This window comes from Schistocerca serialis, chromosome 1 (genome assembly GCF_023864345.2).
Source record: "Schistocerca serialis cubense isolate TAMUIC-IGC-003099 chromosome 1, iqSchSeri2.2, whole genome shotgun sequence".
NCBI classification, from domain to species: domain Eukaryota; kingdom Metazoa; phylum Arthropoda; class Insecta; order Orthoptera; family Acrididae; genus Schistocerca; species Schistocerca serialis.
The window spans coordinates 691,323,228-691,344,611 of record NC_064638.1 but is presented as its reverse complement, the minus strand read 5'-3'; the positions used below and the strand labels follow the sequence as shown (position 1 = coordinate 691,344,611).

General features: G+C 42.6%; 1 protein-coding gene across 3 annotated transcripts in view; it reads right to left on the bottom strand.

The window, feature by feature from the left end:
- LOC126480714 (protein UBASH3A homolog) overlaps positions 1-21,384 on the bottom strand; it is a 275,438-nt gene that overhangs the window by 129,932 nt on the left and 124,122 nt on the right. For all 3 annotated transcript variants that reach the window (XM_050103971.1, XM_050103980.1, XM_050103989.1), the window contains one exon: positions 14,374-14,443. In XM_050103971.1, the coding sequence (XP_049959928.1) occupies positions 14,374-14,443 (70 nt within the window). The remainder of the gene's footprint in view (positions 1-14,373; positions 14,444-21,384) is intronic.

Below are 21,384 nucleotides of genomic sequence, written 5' to 3'. Positions count from 1 at the left end.
TTCTTATTGTGGGTTGATTTTAAGTGATCAATATATCGCAAGATGCCAAGTCTTTACTCATTCTCTGTAGTAACAGTTTCCTTCTTTTCCGAATTTCCCAGTCCCCATCATGTTCTCTCTTCATGATGTGGTCCTGCTATGCAATGCCATGTACTTGACCACTGACTTCTTTTCTGATTGCTGAATGGTGAGGGCTGTAAGAGAGCTGCTATATTTAAACAATACGAAATCAAAAAAACATGGTTTCCATAATTATTCTCCATTCAAATAAGTTCTCAGCTCACAACAACTGATAATTCACAAAGCTTTTCACGCAACATGTTCATACATGATGCTTCAGTTCTTGCCCAACACCGTAAGTTCGTACTTAACTCGAGATATCATAACAGAGTCCACACAACAACATTCATTTTTCTTTAGTGCTTGACCATTGTTGTCAGGCCCATTTCTTCTTTGGAGTCCACAGCACCCCCAAAGCACAACTGCAAAGTGCAAGTAACCCCTCACTGGTCAGTCCAAATTACACATACATCATCACTTTCTCTGCTGTGCCCCCATTTTTCTTTCTCATATCTGCACATAAATTCCAACAACAAATCTAGGCACAGTACAAGTTCTTTATCATACTATTAATTAAAGTCACATTTTTCACATAAACATCTTTCACTGGACCAGTAAAAAGAGAGTGAGACATTTTCTTATGTGTTATAGCAACATCTACCACCACAAAGATTGAAGAATATGTGGCGGTGGATGAAAAAATGGAATGCCAAAGCTTTGGAATAGCAAGAAAGAACTCATAATAAGAGACCACTATTACCAAAGTATCATGTAAGGCGATGAGTTATGACAACCAATCCCTACATACTGAGGTGACAACAGTCATGGGATAGCAATATCTACATACACTCCTGGAAATGGAAAAAAGAACACATTGACACCGGTGTGTCAGACCCACCATACTTGCTCCGGACACTGCGAGAGGGCTGTACAAGCAATGATCACACGCACGGCACAGCGGACACACCAGGAACCGCGGTGTTGGCCGTCGAATGGCGCTAGCTGCGCAGCATTTGTGCACCACCGCCGTCAGTGTCAGCCAGTTTGCCGTGGCATACGGAGCTCCATCGCAGTCTTTAACACTGGTAGCATGCCGCGACAGCGTGGACGTGAACCGTATGTGCAGTTGACGGACTTTGAGCGAGGGCGTATAGTGGGCATGCGGGAGGCCGGTTGGACGTACCGCCGAATTGCTCAACACGTGGGGCGTGAGGTCTCCACAGTACATCGATGTTGTCGCCAGTGGTCGGCGGAAGGTGCACGTGCCCGTCGACCTGGGACCGGACCACAGCGATGCACGGATGCACGCCAAGACCGTAGGATCCTACGCAGTGCCGTAGGGGACCGCACCGCCACTTCCCAGCAAATTAGGGACACTGTTGCTCCAGGGGTATCGGCGAGGACCATTCGCAACCGTCTCCATGAAGCTGGGCTACGGTCCCGCACACCGTTAGGCCATCTTCCGCTCACGCCCCAACATCGTGCAGCCCGCCTCCAGTGGTGTCGCGACAGGCGTGAATGGAGGGACGAATGGAGACGTGTCGTCTTCAGCGATGAGAGTCGCTTCTGCCTTGGTGCCAATGATGGTCGTATGCGTGTTTGGCGCCGTGCAGGTGAGCGCCACAATCAGGACTGCCTACGACCGAGGCACACAGGGCCAACACCCGGCATCATGGTGTGGGGAGCGATCTCCTACACTGGCCGTACACCACTGGTGATCGTCGAGGGGACACTGAATAGTGCACGGTACATCCAAACCGTCATCGAACCCATCGTTCTACCATTCCTAGACCGGCAAGGGATCTTGCTGTTCCAACAGGACAATGCACGTCCGCATGTATCCCGTGCCACCCAACGTGCTCTAGAAGGTGTAAGTCAACTACCCTGGCCAGCAAGATCTCCGGATCTGTCCCCCATTGAGCATGTTTGGAACTGGAAGAAGCGTCGTCTCACGCGGTCTGCACGTCCAGCACGAACGCTGGTCCAACTGAGGCGCCAGGTGGAAATGGCATGGCAAGCCGTTCCACAGGACTACATCCAGCATCTCTACGATCGTCTCCATGGGAGAATAGCAGCCTGCATTGCTGCGAAAGATGGATATACACTGTACTAGTGCCGACATTGTGCATGCTCTGTTGCCTGTGTCTATGTGCCTGTGGTTCTGTCAGTGTGATCAGGTGATGTATCTGACCCCAGGAATGTGTCAATAAAGTTTCCCCTTCCTGGGACAATGAATTCACGGTGTTCTTATTTCAATTTCCAGGAGTGTACATTGATGGTGTCAGTATCGTGTACCCAGGGTATAAAACAGCATTACACTGGCCGAGATGGTATTTGTACTCAGGTGATTCTTGTGAAAAGGTTTATGATGCGATTAAGGCCACACAACGGGAATTAATAGACTTTTAACACAGAATGGTAGTTGCAGCTAGACACATTTCAGAATTGTTAGGGAATTCAATATTCCAGGATTCATGGTGTGAAGAGTGTGCTGAGAACACAAAAGTTCAGGTATTACTTCTCACCACAGAGAAACACAGTGACCGACTGCCTCCACTTAATGACTGAGAGCAGTGGCATTTGCGTAGAGTTGTCAGTGTTAACAGACGAGCAATATTGTGTAAAATAACTGCAGAAATCGATGTGGAATGCACAAAATGAACATATCCATTAGGGCAGTGCAGTGAAATGTGGCATTAATGGGTTACGGCAGCAGACTACTGACGTGAGTGCCTTTGCTAACAGCACATCACTTGCAGCGCCTCTACTGGGCTCTTGACCAACACCTCTCCTGGGCTCTTGACCATATCGGTTGGACCCTAGATGACTGGAAAACAGTGGCCTGGACAGATGAGTAACGAAGGACCAAGTTGTCAACAAGGCACTGTGGAAGCTATTGGTGGCTCCATAATAATGTGGGCTGCATTTACATGGAATGCACTGGACCCTCTGGTCCAGCAAAACCAATCATTGACTAGAAATGGTTATGTTTGGCTACTTGGAGACCATTTTCGGCCATTCATGAACTTCATGTTCCCAAACAATGATGGCATTTTAATGGGTGACAATCCTCCTTATCAGCGAACCATAATTGTTCGCGATTTGTTTGAAGAACATTGTGTACAATTTGAGTGAGTGATCTGACCAGCCAGATCGCCATCATGAATCCCATCAAACACTTATGGGACATAATCTAGAGGATGATTCATGCACAAAATATCCTGCAATGGCAACACTTTTGCAATTACAGACTGCTATATAGGGTAGCATAGCTCAATATTTCTGCATGGGACATCCAATGATTTGTTAACTCCATGCCACATTAAATTGCAGCACTATGCCAGGCAAAAGGAGGTCTGACACATTATTACGAGATATTCCATGACCCTGTCACTTTAGTGTATACCACAAGGAAAGACAAAAAAAATGTGATGCATTATCAGTGAAAATTACAAGTGACCGAAATGATGTCACCTGTCAATATCGAATCAAAACTTTGAACTCTTGCCACACCAATTAATGTAAATCATGCAAATCCTTTTAAAGGACTTTGGACAACACCTTCAGAAGGGAGAGGGGAGAGCCTAGGCAAAAGGAAAAGGATGTTGAAATTAGGCAAGAAAAACAGGACACTTTTACAGTTATCCCAACACATCACAACACACTTAAGCCATGAGCAAGAATAATAAGCTAACAACAGAATTCTTCCAAAAAGTAGGTCTACACTGGTTACACTTTGTAACAAACCCAGTAGTTATTACTTTTACTGGTTACAAGCATGGATGACATGGTGACTTACAGCACACTGAGCTACAAGATCAAGAGTTATTTGGTCAATGGTACTCGATACGATGTTTTTGGAACAACCTTTAGATTACCCACCACTGTAACTGGAACTACCACCCTGACTATCACCCACACATTGACCTGAAACCACTCTGGAAAGTCCACTTAAAGTCTGACCAACTTAAATAACACATTAGACCTGATCCTGCCCGCCTCCTTAGACCAAATGATACCTGCACAAAATGGCCGCATATCAATGGAGCAATTTCTACATAACAAAGTACCACACTGAACATCATCACCAATTCATAGCTATTGGAACTTCAACATCAGCTGCCTGCATAATTTTTGCTATAATAGGTATTGCTTACTACCAGTTCATGTGACAGGTAGTCCAAAAACCATCCATGCCAATCTTCAACCTATGGGTAAAACCAGTCATAATGGCACCACTGAGAGAATCAGCCCAGAACAAAACCTCTATGTGGAGCTAAGTGCCAGTGTGATATGAAAGGAAGTGTTAATAGTGTAAATGAGCAATTGCCACCAAGAGAGAAGTTACAAATATGAGGTGCAAATATTTGTAAATAAATTAGTGGCTATGTTACAGCAAAATTTTTAGCAGAAATCCAAGGGCAGATTTATTTTATTAGGAGGCAGGAGCCGTAAGGGAATAAAACTATTCCAGAGCTTGAAGCAGAAAATGGAGCCCAGAGCTGTAATCATGCCAAAGCCATAGCCAGCCAGCACTGCTCACTGAACTGTGTGATCACTGGAAGCAACCTCTCCTGTGTCATCAGACATCTGTGTGTCGATACCAAGTCAGTCTCCAGGAGGTCTCTACAGCCCGTCTCACTGCCGATTGTGACAACTTTTGACAACCGGTCATTGCCTATGTTCCAGATTGTTCAGCATGACATACAAACACAGCTGCTACTGTAAAGTCAGGAAGCAGCACCAGTATTTAAACCCACCCAAACCAGGTTATCATCATCGAACAGCTGGGGTAGTTACTTGGTGCCCTGCCTGTGGTGAATAGCACTATACTGATGATGCAGCCATGTCTACCACTGCCAGGACACAAATCCCTTTATGTCATCTGAGTACCTGGGTGTTCAAGCAACTCAGCACTTGGTCGCCACCTCTGGGGTACAATGCAACAGCCCTATCACCCCCACCTCCACAGAGATGTCAACAGAGGACTTGTACACTCTGGGACACTGAAGTATAACACAGCCAGATGTATAGGGTTATTCTAAATGATGAACTCACTTTCAAAAATTTGTATGTATTGAAGTACAAATGCAAAATGAACCATCTTTATACCAATGAAAAGAATAGGTTTCAAAGTTTTCGGCAGTTGGCCGTGGGCGGGTGGTGATGGTGTCAGAAGTGATTGATACAGTTCACATGGCAATAGGCCCATCAGTTTGTTTCACAGTCAGTTGCAAGTGAGATGGCGACTGTGGAGCACAAGGTTTTCTGCATTCTTGAGTTCGCGAAAAGTGAGTCGAAAATTGCAATGCAGTAGGAATTTTGTACCAAATTTGGTATTCAACCACCAACTCGCAAAGGATTCCCATGGCTTTATTTTCCAACAGGATGCAGCTCTGCCCCATTGGCACCATAATGTATGAGGCTTTTTGAATGACTCCCTTCCTCAGCACTGAATTGGTTGTAGGGGACTTGAGGACCTGGCTCTGCACTTCTGGCCACCGAGATCTCCTGATCTCACACCCTGCGACTATTTCTTATGGGGTTGTGTGAAGGAAGCTGTTTATGTCCCACCTCCACCACCCTGAAAGATCTGTGGAATCGGATCACTGCTGCCATGCACTCAGCAACAGCAGATACACTTTCGCATGTGTGGGACAAGTTTGGCTACTGCATCGATGTTTGCTGTGCAGCCAATAGTGGCCACATTCAATATTTATCACATTTCTAATTATTAAAAACTAATAAATTACAAATTATTAAAAATTATTAAATTTATTAAATTGATATTAAACAATATGAAAAAAACTTTGACACTTCCTCTTTTCATTGGTATAAAGCTTGTTCATTTTGCATTTGTATTTGAATAAATATGAAGTTTCGAAAATAGGTCCGTCATTTAGAATAACCCTGTACATATAGCCACCACCATCCGACCCCCCCCTCCCCCCCTCCCAGGCCACATACTGCGACCTGCGACTGGGGAATACAAACTTCTCACAACATAGTAACAGTGGTAGCAGAGCACAGTGTCATCAGCCAGAGCCCAACATACTGGGGTACACTGTGATGGCATATTTACCTCCTGCCATCACCATATGCAGTTTCCATGTCCCATCCATGGTTGTAAACAAACATTAATAGTAGAGTCCCTGTACCTACAAACTGTTTTTTTCTGCTGCAACTGCCTCCTTCTTCAGCAGAGTTGCTGTTCACACCCAGCCATCCTGTGTTCCCATTATCATAATACGTCACGACTCTGACTTTCAGATGCACTGGACAGCATGTTTTGCAATGTCAGGGCACTGAATATGTCTTCTTGCTTACTGAATATGCTGTCTAGTGCCACCACACCCAGTTATCAAGCTAACTTGTGATACCCTCCATGAGACATTGTTCAGCTGAAATGATGCAGGAGCTGTTCATTGCACCAGTAGAGGCTGTGGTGCAACATTCCATACAATGATCTCATAGTAGTTCATTGGGTGTTTCCATAGAAGCAACTGGACTTTGATATTTGTCCTTCTCAAAATATCCACAGTGACTCACTAAAAAGAAACTACCTTATGCGTTGATTAACAATGGTTCCCCACTGGTATACTGTTAAAGTTCCATGAGCATACATTCTTAGAAAAGTCATCCAACATACTTCTTCCTCCTACTTTTATCTCTGCACACCATTCTTGACTGGAATGGAAAGGTGGAAAGTGATAGAAGTAAGCAAAGTACCCTCCACCACACACTGTAAGGAGGCTTACAGATTATAGTCATGGATATAGATTGATTTCAAAAACTAATTTTTCCCACTCCCACTTGTGCCTATCTTCTTATTTAATGCTTTTCATCTCAAAATCTAGTTTTCCTCTCTCACTTTCAGTAACATCAGTATGTATCTCTTAATTTCTTGCCCTGCCCCCTTCCCCCCCCCCCCCCCCCCTCTCTCTCTCTCTCTCTCTCTCTCTCTCTCTCTCTCTCTCTCTCTCATTTCCGGCCTCATCTTATTCTTTCTTTATTAGGCTTACTTGGTGCAGCCTGTTGCTTCTCTTCTGATGGCTATATCTAAAACCATTAATAGTTTTCTTGTTCCTCTTTCTCATCTTCCTATCCTCATTTTGGCTTGTATCCCCCACAACATTTCTTCAATCTGATCTTCATTCTAACACTGCACCACAGCTATCTCTTGCTGACCACCTGCACTGTAAGTATGTGTTATGCTCAACCATGTGACATCTAGATTCAAGCTGTTATTTTCATGTCCTTCTTCATACTAGAAACTATCCCAAGCATTCTCTTCTTTGTAACTAACCCAAGTCTCTTCTAAGTGACCTCACTGCATCTACCTCTCTCATTTATCACCCATTTAGTTCATCTGATTCAAATCTTTTCAAAACATTTCCTCAATGTCTATTACACAGCCTGCAAGCCCTTTCCGTACTTGCTTGTGGTATCTACTGTTTTCCGTCTTAGAAGATCAGTTTCTATAAATTCCTATATTATTTGTGTATTTTGTGGTAATCAGATCTACTCAGTAATTATGTTAGTCCTGCGACTAGTATTGCATTGCAAATACTTACTTGAAGTACTAGTAACTATTCATTTTTTGACATATCCACATTCTTCCAGTTATGGCTTCCATCGCACGTTGTACCTCTCAAACTCAGAGTGGACTTTAGTTTCTTCCAGAATTTTCGTTTTACTGTCTTTCCTCAAATGCAAATTTGTGCTTAGTAACAGCTTCTTTGCATCTCTCTCCTGATTTTTTTTCAAAAAATATTCCACTACTGGATCTTCCCTTTTTGTTCTTGAATTCCCTTCCTGTTTTTTTCTATCAAATGCCTCAAGAGCTCTTTGCCTTCCTTTCTCTGCACTCTCCTTTATTCTTATCTACTTCTCTATTCTGCTTCATCATCTTTCTTAGTGTTCAATCTCTTTTGTTCTTTGTTTTGATTTTAGAAACATTTATAGATGTTATTTACGTATTTGTTGTTGACCATTTGCCTACCCTAATGAACATCAAAATCAATCTATTACTTAGCAGTAGTTTCCTCTGAACTACATATTCTTGCAGCCACCAAGTGGAAAGTGCAACTGTAGTCTTGACACATCTACACCTATTCCCAGCCACATCCTCTTTGAATTGTGATTACTGTGATCCATGGCTAGTTGCTAACCTAATTTTGCTTCTTCCAACTTACTGAAACATGTTCTCTCTCTCTCTCTCTCTCTCTCTCTCTCTCTCTCTCTCTCTCTCTCTCTCTCTCTCCAGTCTAACACTTAAACTCATTAGAAGTTTTAACTATAAATGGATACAGGGACTCTCCCCCTCTAAAATTCACTGAAACACACACAATCTATAAAGAAGTCTCCAATTTCCTTCACAGCAGTGCACAGTAGATACAGGGTTTAGAATTGAAATATATTTAATTGAGTTTTGTGGACAATGAGTAACTCTGCTGTTCTTATCACTGCTAACATATGTCTTATTCAAATACCGCATTCCTAATTGAATTTCACTCTGTGCTTCATTCAGTATATGGTCTCTTAGCTGAAGGTGATGTCCTTCGACTGGCCACAAGTGTGAACCAGTGACACAGAGTAACTTGAAACTGGATAAATAGCAACAGTGGAATTCATCATTTTTTTTCACTCTACATTTAATTTTTATCTTTTTGTTGCTGTTGTTGTTGTTGTTGTGGTCTTCAGCCCTGAGACTGGTTTGATGCAGCTCTCCATGCTACTCTATCCTGTGCAAGCTTCTTCATCTCCCAGTACCTACTGCAGCCTACATCCTTCTGAATCTGCTTAGTGTATTCATCTTTTGGTCTCCCTCAACGATTTTTACCCTCCATGCTGCCGTCCAGTACTAAATTGGTGATCCCTTGATGCCTCAGAACATGTCCTACCAACCGATCCCTTCCTCTAGTGAAGTTGTGCCACAAACTCCTCTTCTCCCCAATTCTGTTCAATACCTCCTCATTAGTTATGTGATCTACCCATATAATCTTCAGCGTTTTTCTGTAGCACCACATTTCGAAAGCTTCTATTCTCTTCTTGTCTAAACTATTTATCGTTCATGTTTCACTTCCATACATGGCTACAAATACTTTCAGAAACGATTTCCTGACACTTAAATCTATACTCGATGTTAACAAATTTCTCTTCTTCACAAACGCTTTCCTTGCCATTGCCAGTCTACATTTTATATCCTCTCTACTTCAACCACCACCAGTTATTTTGCCCCCCCCCAAATAGCAAAACTCCTCTACTACTTGAAGTGCCTCATTTCCTAATCTAATTCCCTCAGCATCACCTTACTTAATTTGACTAAATTCCATTATTCTCATTTTGCTTTTGTTGATGTTCATTTTATACCCTCCTTTCAAGACACTGTCCATTCCGTTCAACTGCTCTTCCAAGTCCTTTGCTGTCTCTGACAGAATTACAATGTCATCAGCAAACCTCAAAGTTTTTATTTCTTCTCCATGGATTTTAATGCCTACTCCAAACTTTTCTTTTGTTTCCTTTACTGCTTGCTCAATATACAGATTGAACAGCATCGGAGATAGGCTACAACCCTGTCTCACTCCCTTCCCAACCACTGCTTCCCTTTCATGTCCCTCGACTCTTATAACTGCCATCTGCTTTCTGTACAAACTGTAAATAGCCTTTCGCTCCCTGTATTTTATCCCTGCCACCTTCAGAATTTGAAAGAGAGTATTCCAGTCAACATTATCAAAAGCTTTCTCCGAGTCTACAAATGCTAGAAACGTAGGTTTGCCTTTCCTTAATCTTTCTTCTAAGATAAGTCTTAGAGTCAGTATTGCCTCACGTGTTCCAACATTTCTACGGAATCCAAACTGATCTTCCCGAAGGTCAGCTTCTACCAGTTTTTCCATTCATCTGTAAAGAATTCACATTAGTATTTTGCAGCTGTGACTTATTAAACTGATGGTTCGGTAATTTTCACATCTGTCGACATCTGCTTTCTTTGGGATTGGAAGCATTATATTCTTCTTGAAGTCTGAGGGAATTTCGCCTGTCTCATACATCTTGCTCACCAGATGGTAGAGTTTTGTCTCTCCCAAGGCTGTCAGTAGTTCTAATGGGATGTTGTCTACTCCCGGGGCCTTGTTTCGACTTAGGTCTTTCAGTGCTCTGTCAAACTTTTCATGCAGTATCATATCTCCCATTTCATCTTCATCTACCTCCTCTTCCATTTCCATAATATTGTCCTCAAGAACATCGCCCATGTATAGACCCTCTATATACTCCTTCCACCTTTCTGCTTTCCCTTCTTTGCTTACAACTGGGTTTCCATCTGAGCTCTTGATATTCATGCAAGTGGTTCTCTTTTCTCCAAAGGTCTCTTTAATTTTCCTTTAGGCAGTACCTATCTTACCCCTCATGAGATAAGCCTCTACATCCTTACATTTGTCCTCTAGCCATCCCTGCTTAGTCATTTTGCACTTCCTTTTTGTTGCTAGATACTCAAATTTGTAATACTCTTTCAGTCTCTTTTTTTTAACAAAATTAATCTACATCAGGGCAAAGAACCTCTGAAGCAGTTGATGGAACATGTTGCATAGAATGTAAAGATACCAGCTTCTATTCTCACAAAAGTGGAATTACTGAAATGTACCATCAACCAGGGTGATTCTGACCCCCCGAGATAATACAGACCTGCAGGTCAATTTCATCCTCAATATTATATCTAGGAGCTTGAGGAGACTGAAGAGCAATTCTCCTAGAGTAACAGCCACAACTGCAGGCAGAATGCATGCTGCATTAAGTTAATGTTAGTTCTTTTACCAAGGGATGCACTTTTCTGCTTCTGGTTAGTTTAAATATGGACCTTTAGCCAGTAAATTTCTGTTGATGCCCCTGTAAAAAATATACCCCACGAGATCATGAATGCAGCACTACAGATTACCTATTGCAGTGGTTTTCCATTACCAACAAAAAATGTTGGATAAGTTTTCAGCTGTTCCCCTGTATGACAGAGGGATTGAAGTACAGGAACATAACAAACTTAATTCAGTTTACAGAAGAATGTGTATTGTAACTGCAGAACTGGGAGTCATCGGCAGCTGCTCAGGGCTATTAGAATTCTATGTTAAAATGTGTAGAAAGAACTTGCTTTAGTTTTTCCTGACATCTGAACAACAAAGTAGAAGCATGGCATCTTCAACAACACTGAGGCACTTGCAATGCAAAAAGGATTTGATGATATCCGTGTGAATATAGCACCAAGAGTCTTGGGCAGACAGCCAAGATGAGAATAGCTGGTGTGGTGCCAAATGGAAAGAGGCACCGAATCACTATTCTTTCAATATCCCTGTTGATCACTGCTCAACAGTCATAACTATTTGCAAATTATTTAGCTTGTGGCATGCCGTATCTCTATCGTAGAAATTCCAAATTTGGCAGAAACCTCTAATTTTACGTACAATATGCTGTCATTAATTGAAGTGATTTTTCTCTATATAGAACATTGACTGTAAATTTGGTAAAAACAAATGGTATGTCAAATTTAGTCAAATCAGTGTAGATTATCTATCTCTTGGGTTTTGATTTACAGTTTGAAATTCTAAGATATTGTAGACTCTAGAATTTAATGATGTGGTGCGGTCTTGGCCAGTGCATCATAGATATTTGACTCACAATCCACTGTTAAATGGTTCTTTCAGAGCACATAGGTAGTGACGTCACGTCTACAAAAATTTCTGTTCTTTTTATTTGGGAGGATTGGGAGACACTTTTTAATGAGGTTTCCTCAGGAGAAGATCTGTTAACTGTAGAAAATCATTGAAGTATTGCACGGTCCCAAGTGGAAAAGAATTGAACAATCTTTATAATCAAAATGATTATTATACTAGAGTCAGCTGCTGGCTCTAGCATTTTTATATGCTGGAAATATCTGTGAACAAAAACTGCCCCCAAGGAAGGCTAGAGATGGAGTTAGGTCTGTGTCTTGATACAGTTTCTTTGTCTTACTGCATTCTGCTTTAGATATGTTAGGTTTTGTTAAAATTTTCATTGCGAGAACATTTTTGAACAATGTAACAGATGATTGAAGGAGTCTGAATTTCTATTATCTGCTTTCTGTTATATTGTCTGTGCTAAATGCTGCAAGGCAAGTTGATTTATTTATGTGTGTAGAACTATTTAGAGCAATTTAGTGAAATCAACTTTAGTGTGAGCAGCAATGATTAAACTTTATCGACAACAGTTTACCATGTAATTTTAGTGATTTACTTAAACTACGATGCTAGCGAGCTCTGAAAGATAACTCTGAGTATGAAACTTTCATATGATTTCAATTTTAAACCAACCAAGAAACTCCTGATAACTCAAAGAAATGAATTCTCTTGTATAAAACACCTTCAAACTTCTGATTACTTTACAAATGAATTAACGCGTTAAATATTTGATGTTAAGCATGTAAGTGAGAAAAGTTTGGAGAAGGTTTGAAACTGTGTTTAAAGTTTGTTGGAAGTCACTAAATGCTCTCATTATCAAACACTGTATGAGTACAGTCTGGGTAATGTGTGTCTTGTTGTAAGAAAAAAACTATTTTTTGTGCATCTCAATGTTTATGATGCCAAATCTCCTGAACTATATATAGTACAATTACATAATTTTGTAGGTGCAGTCTGTAGTAAATGTGGATACTGTGTACAAAATATGTTCAAATAGAGTTAGCAGCAAAGAAGTAATAAATTAAGATGTAATGCCTGATGCTGAAGTTTTACTGCATGAACAACAAAAATATGATAAGCAATAAACTTTCTTCCTTTCAACATTTTGTGAGGATGTCAGTGAAAAAGACATGGGAGATGCTTGAAATTATGTGTGAAGTTTGCTAAATGCTCTCTTTCTCAAATACTGGATGAATATAGTCTCAGTAATTTGTGTTGTGAGGTATGCTGCCTCAAGACACATACACTTTCTAACTGTAGTGCTTGTCTTACTCTTTTTAACCTTCAACATAAGATTGTTCATGTTGATGAGTATAACAGCATTTTAAACTTTTAAATTCAGTCAATAATTATATGAAATACTGAATACCAAATTTTTCGTCATCCTTGGATGCTGATCGACAGGCAATCTGCAACTGGGACATGGTGACAGTGCCCTGAGTTACTTGTTTAGTAATATAACTGAGACTGTAAATGACCTGGTCATCATGAATGTGAATTAATCATTTCCAGGATGTAATTAATGTTTAAAAAAAAGTAGTGTGTCAGGACATTTGGGAAAAGTGTTTTTTCTTTAAAGAACATACGTTACAGAGTTATTGTGATGGAGAAGTTGCACTTTCCAAGCAGGACACCTGACAGGAGTCTGCAATAGGAAGTTGTAGAGAGACACTGTTTTCTCTAGTATTTTTCAGGTGTCATTACTAATTGTACATTCTCCCACTGTAGTATGTGAAGTAACAGTGAAGTAGTAGCTGGATGGCGGTAAGCTGATCAGCCACAGACAGAAAAAGGAGCTATGAATGTCAGTAGGCGTGATATCAGGACTTAAGCCCACTGTACCCCACCTAGAGAAACACTCTTAATACATTGGTAAGTACTGCAACAGTGGATACTTTTAATTACAAGCAATGAAGGAAGGTTCATGATGCAGCAACTTTCCTTATGTACTGTGAAGTTACAAATAACAGTATACGACATGTACTTTAAAAGAATGGGTTGATAAAATTATACAGCACACCCCTGAAGATTCAGTAAATGTTGTGGTTCATTAAAGATAACAGAGGTCTTAGAGAGCCTGATGTATACAGTATTAATTGAGTACATTTTATCACTTTCAAAACCACTCACAATGGTGTCCAGTGTCCGGTTGAAGAGATGTACCAAATAAGGGGGGTGGTGTTTTTGTGTGTGTGTGTGTGTGTGTGTGTGTGTGTGTGTGTGTGTGTGTGTGTGTGGTGTGTGTGTGTGTGTGTGTGGAGGGCGGGGGGAGGGGGGGGGGGGTGGATGGGGGGAGGAGAAGAGCAAATCAGGAAAACATAGCTTACACCACAAAATACAGTTTAATGAGACAAAAATTTTGGTTTATGAGGCAACTTATTGAGATTTGATTATAAAAATGAAGCTGAGATATAACTGCCTGGAACAATTTCAATACTGCTAGGGAAATAGGGCACAGAAATGAAGGTTGGCCTTAAACACTGACGGAAAATGATGAATAAGGCTTGATGGATACAGAAAGTTTGAAAACCCGTATGATTTTATTCAGTCCTCCCATGATGAATCACTCTAAGTAACAGATGAAATGGATAACTGGAAAATTAAAGGTACAAACCTGTGCAATGTCCAGGCATCTGACTCAGCTGTCCTTTCTGTGTAGTTCTCAGGTAAGAATCCAGTGCATCCTGTGGTGCAAAGAACATAAGAAATTTTATACAGTGGTCATTTTCACTGGGTGATACAGCAAATGATTACAGTGAAAATTTTGTGAGCTGTTACTGCAGTTACTGTGTAGGACTTCAATGAGTTGTTCCTCTTAGAGTTGGGGGCAGAGACAAATGAGGGAAAGATGAGTGGGAGATACAGATGTGGGAGATAGAGATGTGAGGGGTAGAGATGTGGGGAAAGAAATATGGTGGGGGGAAGAACAAGGGGTGACAGGCAAGTGGGGCGAGAGAAGAGTGTGGGGCAAGAGAAGAGTGTGGGGCGAGAGAAGAGTGTGGGGCGAGAGAAGAGTGTGGGGCGAGAGAAGAGTGTGGGGCGAGAGAAGAGTGTGGGGCGAGAGAAGAGTGTGGGGCGAGAGAAGAGTGTGGGGCGAGAGAAGAGTGTGGGGCGAGAGAGAGAGAGAGAGAAGAGTGGGGCGAGAGAGAGAGAGAGAGAGAGAGAGAGAGAGAGAGAGAGAGAGAGAGAGAGAGAGAGAAGAGTGGGGCGGGGGGGGAGAAGAGTGTAGGGGGGTGGAGAAGAGTGTAGGGGGGTGGAGAAGAGTGTAGGGGGGTGGAGAAGAGAGTAGGGGGGTGGAGAAGAGTGTAGGGGGGTGGAGAGGAGTGTAGGGGGGTGGAGAAGAGTGTAGGGGGGGAGGGGAGAAGAGTGTAGGGGGGAGGGGAGAAGAGTGTGGGGGGGGGGAGAAGAGTGTAGGGGGGGAGAAGAGTGTAGGGGGGGAGAAGAGTGTAGGGGGGGAGAAGAGTGTAGGGGGGGAGAAGAGTGTAGGGGGGGAGAAGAGTGTAGGGGGGGGGGAGAAGAGTGTAGGGGGGGGGGGGGGAGAAGAGTGTAGGGGGGGGGGAGAAGAGTGTAGGGGGGGGGAGAAGAGTGTAGGGGGGGAGAAGAGTGTAGGGGTGGAGAAGAGTGTAGGGGGGGAGAAGAGTGTAGGGGGGGAGAAGAGTGTAGGGGGGGAGAAGAGTGTAGGGGGGGGGGGAGAAGAGTGTAGGGGGGGGGGAGAAGAGTGTAGGGGGGGAGAAGAGTGTAGGGGGGGAGAAGAGTGTAGGGGGGGGAGAAGAGTGTAGGGGGGGGAGAAGAGTGTAGGGGTGGAGAAGAGTGTAGGGGTGGAGAAGAGTGTAGGGGTGGAGAAGAGTGTAGGGGGGGAGAAGAGTGTAGGGGGGGAGAAGAGTGTAGGGGTGGAGAAGAGTGAAGGGGGGGGAGAAGAGTGAAGGGGGGGAGAAGAGTGTAGGGGGGGAGAAGAGTGTAGGGGGGGAGAAGAGTGTAGGGGGGGAGAAGAGTGTAGGGGGGGAGAAGAGTGTAGGGGGGGAGAAGAGTGTAGGGGGGGAGAAGAGTGTAGGGGGGGAGAAGAGTGTAGGGGTGGAGAAGAGTGGAGGGGGGGAGAAGAGTGAAGGGGGGGAGAAGAGTGTAGGGGGGGAGAAGAGTGTAGGGGGGGAGAAGAGTGTAGGGGGGGAGAAGAGTGTAGGGGGGGAGAAGAGTGTAGGGGGGGAGAAGAGTGTAGGGGGGGGAGAAGAGTGTAGGGGGGGAGAAGAGTGTAGGGGGGGGAGAAGAGTGTAGGGGGGGAGAAGAGTGTAGGGGGGGAGAAGAGTGTAGGGGGGGAGAAGAGTGTAGGGGGGGAGAAGAGTGTAGGGGGGGAGAAGAGTGTAGGGGGGGAGAAGAGTGTAGGGGGGGAGAAGAGTGTAGGGGGGGAGAAGAGTGTAGGGGGGGAGAAGAGTGTAGGGGGGGGAGAAGAGTGTAGGGGGGGAGAAGAGTGTAGGGGGGAGAAGAGTGTAGGGGGGGGAGAAGAGTGTAGGGGGGGGGGAGAAGACTGGGGGGGAGAAGACTGGGGGGGAGAAGACTGGGGGGGGAGAAGGCTAGGGGGGGAGAAGGCTAGGGGGGGAGAAGGCTAGGCGGGGAGAAGGCTATGGGGGGAGAAGGCTAAGGGGGGAGAAGGCTAGGGGGGGAGAAGGCTAGGGGGGGAGAAGGCTAGGGGGGGAGAAGGCTAGGGGGGAGAAGGCTAGGGGGGGAGAAGGCTGGGGGGAGAAGACTGGGGGGATAAGAGCGGATGGGATAAGAGCGGATGGGATAAGAGCGGATGGGAGAAGAGCGGATGGGAGAAGAGTGGGGGGGAGAAGAGTGGGGGGGAGAAGAGTGGGGGGAGAAGAGTGGGGGGGGAGAAGAGTGGGGGGGAGAGAGAGTGGTGGAGAGAAGAGCGGGAGAGAGAAGAGTTAGGGGAAAAGAGTGTGGCTAAACAAGACTAGGGGAGAGAAGAGTGGGGGGGGGGAGAAGACTGAGGGAGAAAAGGCAGAGGGAAGAGAAGAAAGACATGCAAGGGAAGAGTGAGGTGCAACAAAAGAGGAGGGAGTGACAGAAGATGGGAGTGCGAGGAGTAGGACAGGGACGGGAGCAGGAGGGGCGCAGGAGCAGGATGGTCATGGGAGCAACTAAATTAGACATATCCCCAGCTGCATTCAACACTCCCTATTAACTTCATAGTGGAGGCATTGCGCTATGGCATTGAGTTCATGGGAAAATGCGTGTGTTGGGGAGCCATCTTAATACATGACCAATCAATCATCAACCACAACTACAGGAGATTACTTGCAAATAGATAAAAGGCTTACACATGTCACTCAATGGCATCCCAGATCTTCTAAATGGGAATGAGGCCCACATCCATATCTCCATACACATAGCACAAACTATTGGTCAGTTACATTTTAATATAAACTATACCAACCTGTTACAATCTTGACACTGTGTCTTTAAATTCATTCAGTCTCGGCTGTTTTGATTACTTGATGAGGACTCCAAACACTGAAGCAATTCTCTATATTAGTAACAGGATGAACTTGTTTCTTGTACAAGATTTTGTTCAAAAATGCATTACACATTTCCAAAATGCTTCTAAAAATATAAACTAGCCATTCACCCATGGTGAATGTTAATACTGATTTCTATTAGTATTTTGAGGATACTGCATATGACCTGAACTTGTTTATTAGACGATAATATAGTACTAGAGGGTAATACCGTGTGGTATATTAACAAAAAAAAGCTGTGTCTCACATAAGTGGTTTTTGCTGAACCCATGCTGATTCCCTGACAGAAGTTACATTTATTCCAGTAATGTCTAGCTTAAAATATGCTCTACAGTCCTACAGCAGGCATATTCTGTGACTCCATTCTTTCAACCTCTTTCAATGGAGCAACCTGCACCCTTTTCTGAACACTGAGAGATTCTTGATGAATATGAACCAGGAAATTAGCTAATTCTCATGGTGTCTTCAGTCTAAAAACTAACAGAACTTCTGTCAGGGTCTGGTGTTTTGTTCCCTGTGAGTAGTTAATTGTTTACCAATACCAGGACTATTTATTTCAATAGCTCTCACAAATGAGAGGGTGGCAGTCAAACATTAGTACAGTGGTATTCTTATGTGTAAATAAATTTTTAAATTATAATCTAATGTTTTGGCTTTCTCTCTTATGTCTTTTGGTTCAACATCAGATTCATATAAGAGAGACTGAATCAGAGGTTTGGATTCATTCGCTGACATCATGCAGTAGCTTCCTACGATTTGCCAATAAATCTTTCACACAGATCTGACTATGGAAATGCTATCATTAAACTATGACAAATCTTTGCCATATTTTATTACTTTATGTGGTATGTAGGTTTATCTATAGCACAATATACGCATTTTCGATGTGTCTGAGGTTCAAGTACAGTTGTTCTGCTTTTGATGAATCTACACTAAATGTTCTTTTAAACAGGTTGTCAGTGACTGTCTATCAATTGTATCAAATGCAAATGCCCTTCTGGCTTTGTTGATGATCCTGTCTTTTGTGACTATCATCCCAGTAATAGCAACATGGCTGCTAATCCTCCTCTCTTTAATTACACTCTCAAAATATTGGATCCATTTGCGACCAGGAGGTTTAAAATAGATCTTGTGTGTGGTGGTTGTTATATTAATTGTTGAAGACACTAGAATAATAATGTGTTGAATACTATTTAGTGTGAATTTCAACTTACAGTCAACAACAAATGCATACTTTTCCCACAGAAAATTGACAACTCTACTGAAACCTGTGTCAGCTCATTTCACTTTTGCCACACTTAGAAAAGAACCAAAAATACAAATGTCGTTGGTACTGACACAAGTAATGCTATATAGCTGACTGTAATTTATGCTCTAAATTGATCCCAGAATGCTGTCTACCACCTGATGGTCAATTTAATCTGAGTACTCACACACTTAGTACCCATTAGATTTTACCTCTCCTGTGACACTGTTCTTCAAATGATGGCATCAGATACACAGCATTTGAGCTACCAACAACTCATAGCTTCTTGAAACTTCCTGGAACATTAAAGCTGTGTGCCAGACTGAGAATAGAACTAGGGATCTTTGCCTTTTGTGGGCAAGAGCTCTACAACTTGAACACTTGCCTGTGAAAGGCAAAAGGTCCTGAGTTCCAAGTCTCAGTCTGGCACACAGTTTTAATCTGCCAGGAAATTTCATATCAGCACACATTCTACTCCAGAGTGAAAATTTCTTTCTGAAAACATCCCCCAGGCCATGGGTAAGTCATCTCCACAATATCCTTTCGTCCAGGAGTGCTAGTCTTGCAAGGTTTGCAGGAGAACTTCTGTGAAGTTAGGAAGGTAGGAGTCGAGGTTCCGGTAGAAGTAAAACTGTGAGGACCGGTCATGAGTTATGCGTGGGTAGTTCAATGGTAGAACACTTGTCCGTGAAAGGCAAAGGTCCAAAATTCAAGTCTCAGTTCAGCACACAGTTTTAATATGAGAGGAAGTTTCATACAACCACAATTCTGCTGCAGAGTTAAAATTTCATTCATAGTTCCTTCGTTACCGAGTCTTCAACAAAGAAGAGACCACTGCTCTAATATGAAAAGAGAGAGATACTAGATTTGTCTCTACATCATTGGAAAGCATTCCCTCAAATCTACAATAAATACAGGACTAACCTTTCAGCTATTTACGTGAGGTCTTCAATGCGGCATCTTGATCAATACAATAAAAAATGTAACCTTTGTGAGGTGGAACAATGTGTGGTTAACCATCTCTGGACTCAACAATGAGTTTTATGGTGGTTTGGATTTGAACACAGGCAATTGTTATTTTGAATCTTCTGATGTGGTTAGTCACGAACATCTGGTCGAAGGAAGCATTCGAAAGAATTTTACAGTCATGCATTGAAAGAATATTGAACAGTAATTTCCAAGTAGAAATGAAACATCCACAAAAGCTGAAGTTTACTGGCATAATGCTGTTACTATAATTCAATAATAGCTTTCAACAAAGGATACAATAAACTAAGAGGGGCATTTCAATCAGCTGTGTTTAAAGAACTTGACCCAACTGATCCTCAAATAACAAAAGTCATGATGAAATAATTCATAATCACCAAGGACAGGAGTAATTATTAAGAAAGTGAATAACAAAGTGGAACCACACAACGGATGACGTGTATGGGATGTCAGCTGCATCGCATTCTTCAGAGATGATTGACATAGTAGAACTGCCATAAATGATGAGTGCACAATATTCCAGCATAGCAGCACTTTCTTTTGCTAAAAATGACATTGGAAAGGAGAGATAATTTGTGAACTATAAATTGTGAACGGGTGTGACTTTTGGGAACAACAGATAATGTGATCCACTTAACAATGACTGCTAACAGTGAAGGTAGAACCATGGACACAGGCGGTATCAGTATGCACAACAATTTAACCAACAATGTTGATTCTAAAAACATTTTGTCAATTTTGTTAAATAACAGTAGCTTAAATTGTGACAAACAAACTTGGGGAACCGGAGGTTATCACACCAATGGGCAGCCATGAACCAGTAATGGTTGGACTAAGTCAATTGTTTGAGTACATCATGGCAACGAATGATGATGTTAAACAGCAAGCTAGAAAGCAAACTGATGTTCCTAAATGAGAATTAAACCAAGTGGAGGATCTAATCCAAAAGAATGCACAAGAAAGCCGAGAAGCATCAGACAAGTCACAAAAGAAACTCATCAGTATGATCAAGGGGAAACAGGATGAATTATGTAGAAAAGTTATGATGGAACAATCCAAGCTTGAGCCAGAGATAGTGGTCATATTTGCATAAGGTGTGCCTGCTTGTGTGTGTGTTTCCCTTTCTAAAGAAGGCTGTAGCCAACAGCAAAGCATGTAACAGTCTTCTCGTTGTGCCAGTCTGCAACTCAGCTTAAGTTCTTTATAGTGAGTCGCAATTATCCTTTTCATACTACTGCTGATATTTTAACCTGGACTTTCCATTGTTTGGATGCACAATAAAACCGCACTCGATCAGGTGCGAAATAAAATTGATGAACACACTGCTGAGAACACGACAGTAAAGAGTCATTGTTCACAGCCTAAACACTCACTCGTTAAAATGGTAGCTGGTGTACAGAAACAATGCAGATGCTTGGCCACTAGATTTGAACACTTGCAGCAATCTCTTTACATGAATGTGTGCTGTAAGAATGGGACGTTAAAGACGAATCTCCTCCTCCAACATTTAATTCCAAGAAACGAACAAATTTTTGTGTGACCAATTTGAGGAACAGAGCACATATGCAATAAATGTATTTGCAGTTGCAAATAATGACAACCATCAGCTGTAGAACAGAAAGACAATAATGAAATTTTGTGCCATCCCAGTACACGAACCCGCATTTCCTGCTTATCACGAGTGGTCATCTATCCGTGCATGACTCATGACCAGACCTAAACTTCCATATGTCATCAACCATGCACTTATGACTTGGACTCTAACATCCATTATGTATATTCCCATACAGGTGAGATCTTGCACTTTCAAGTCGCATGCTCTGTATCGACAGAGAAATATGATATTGCAGTGTCTGTGTTATTCTGATTACGATTCGAA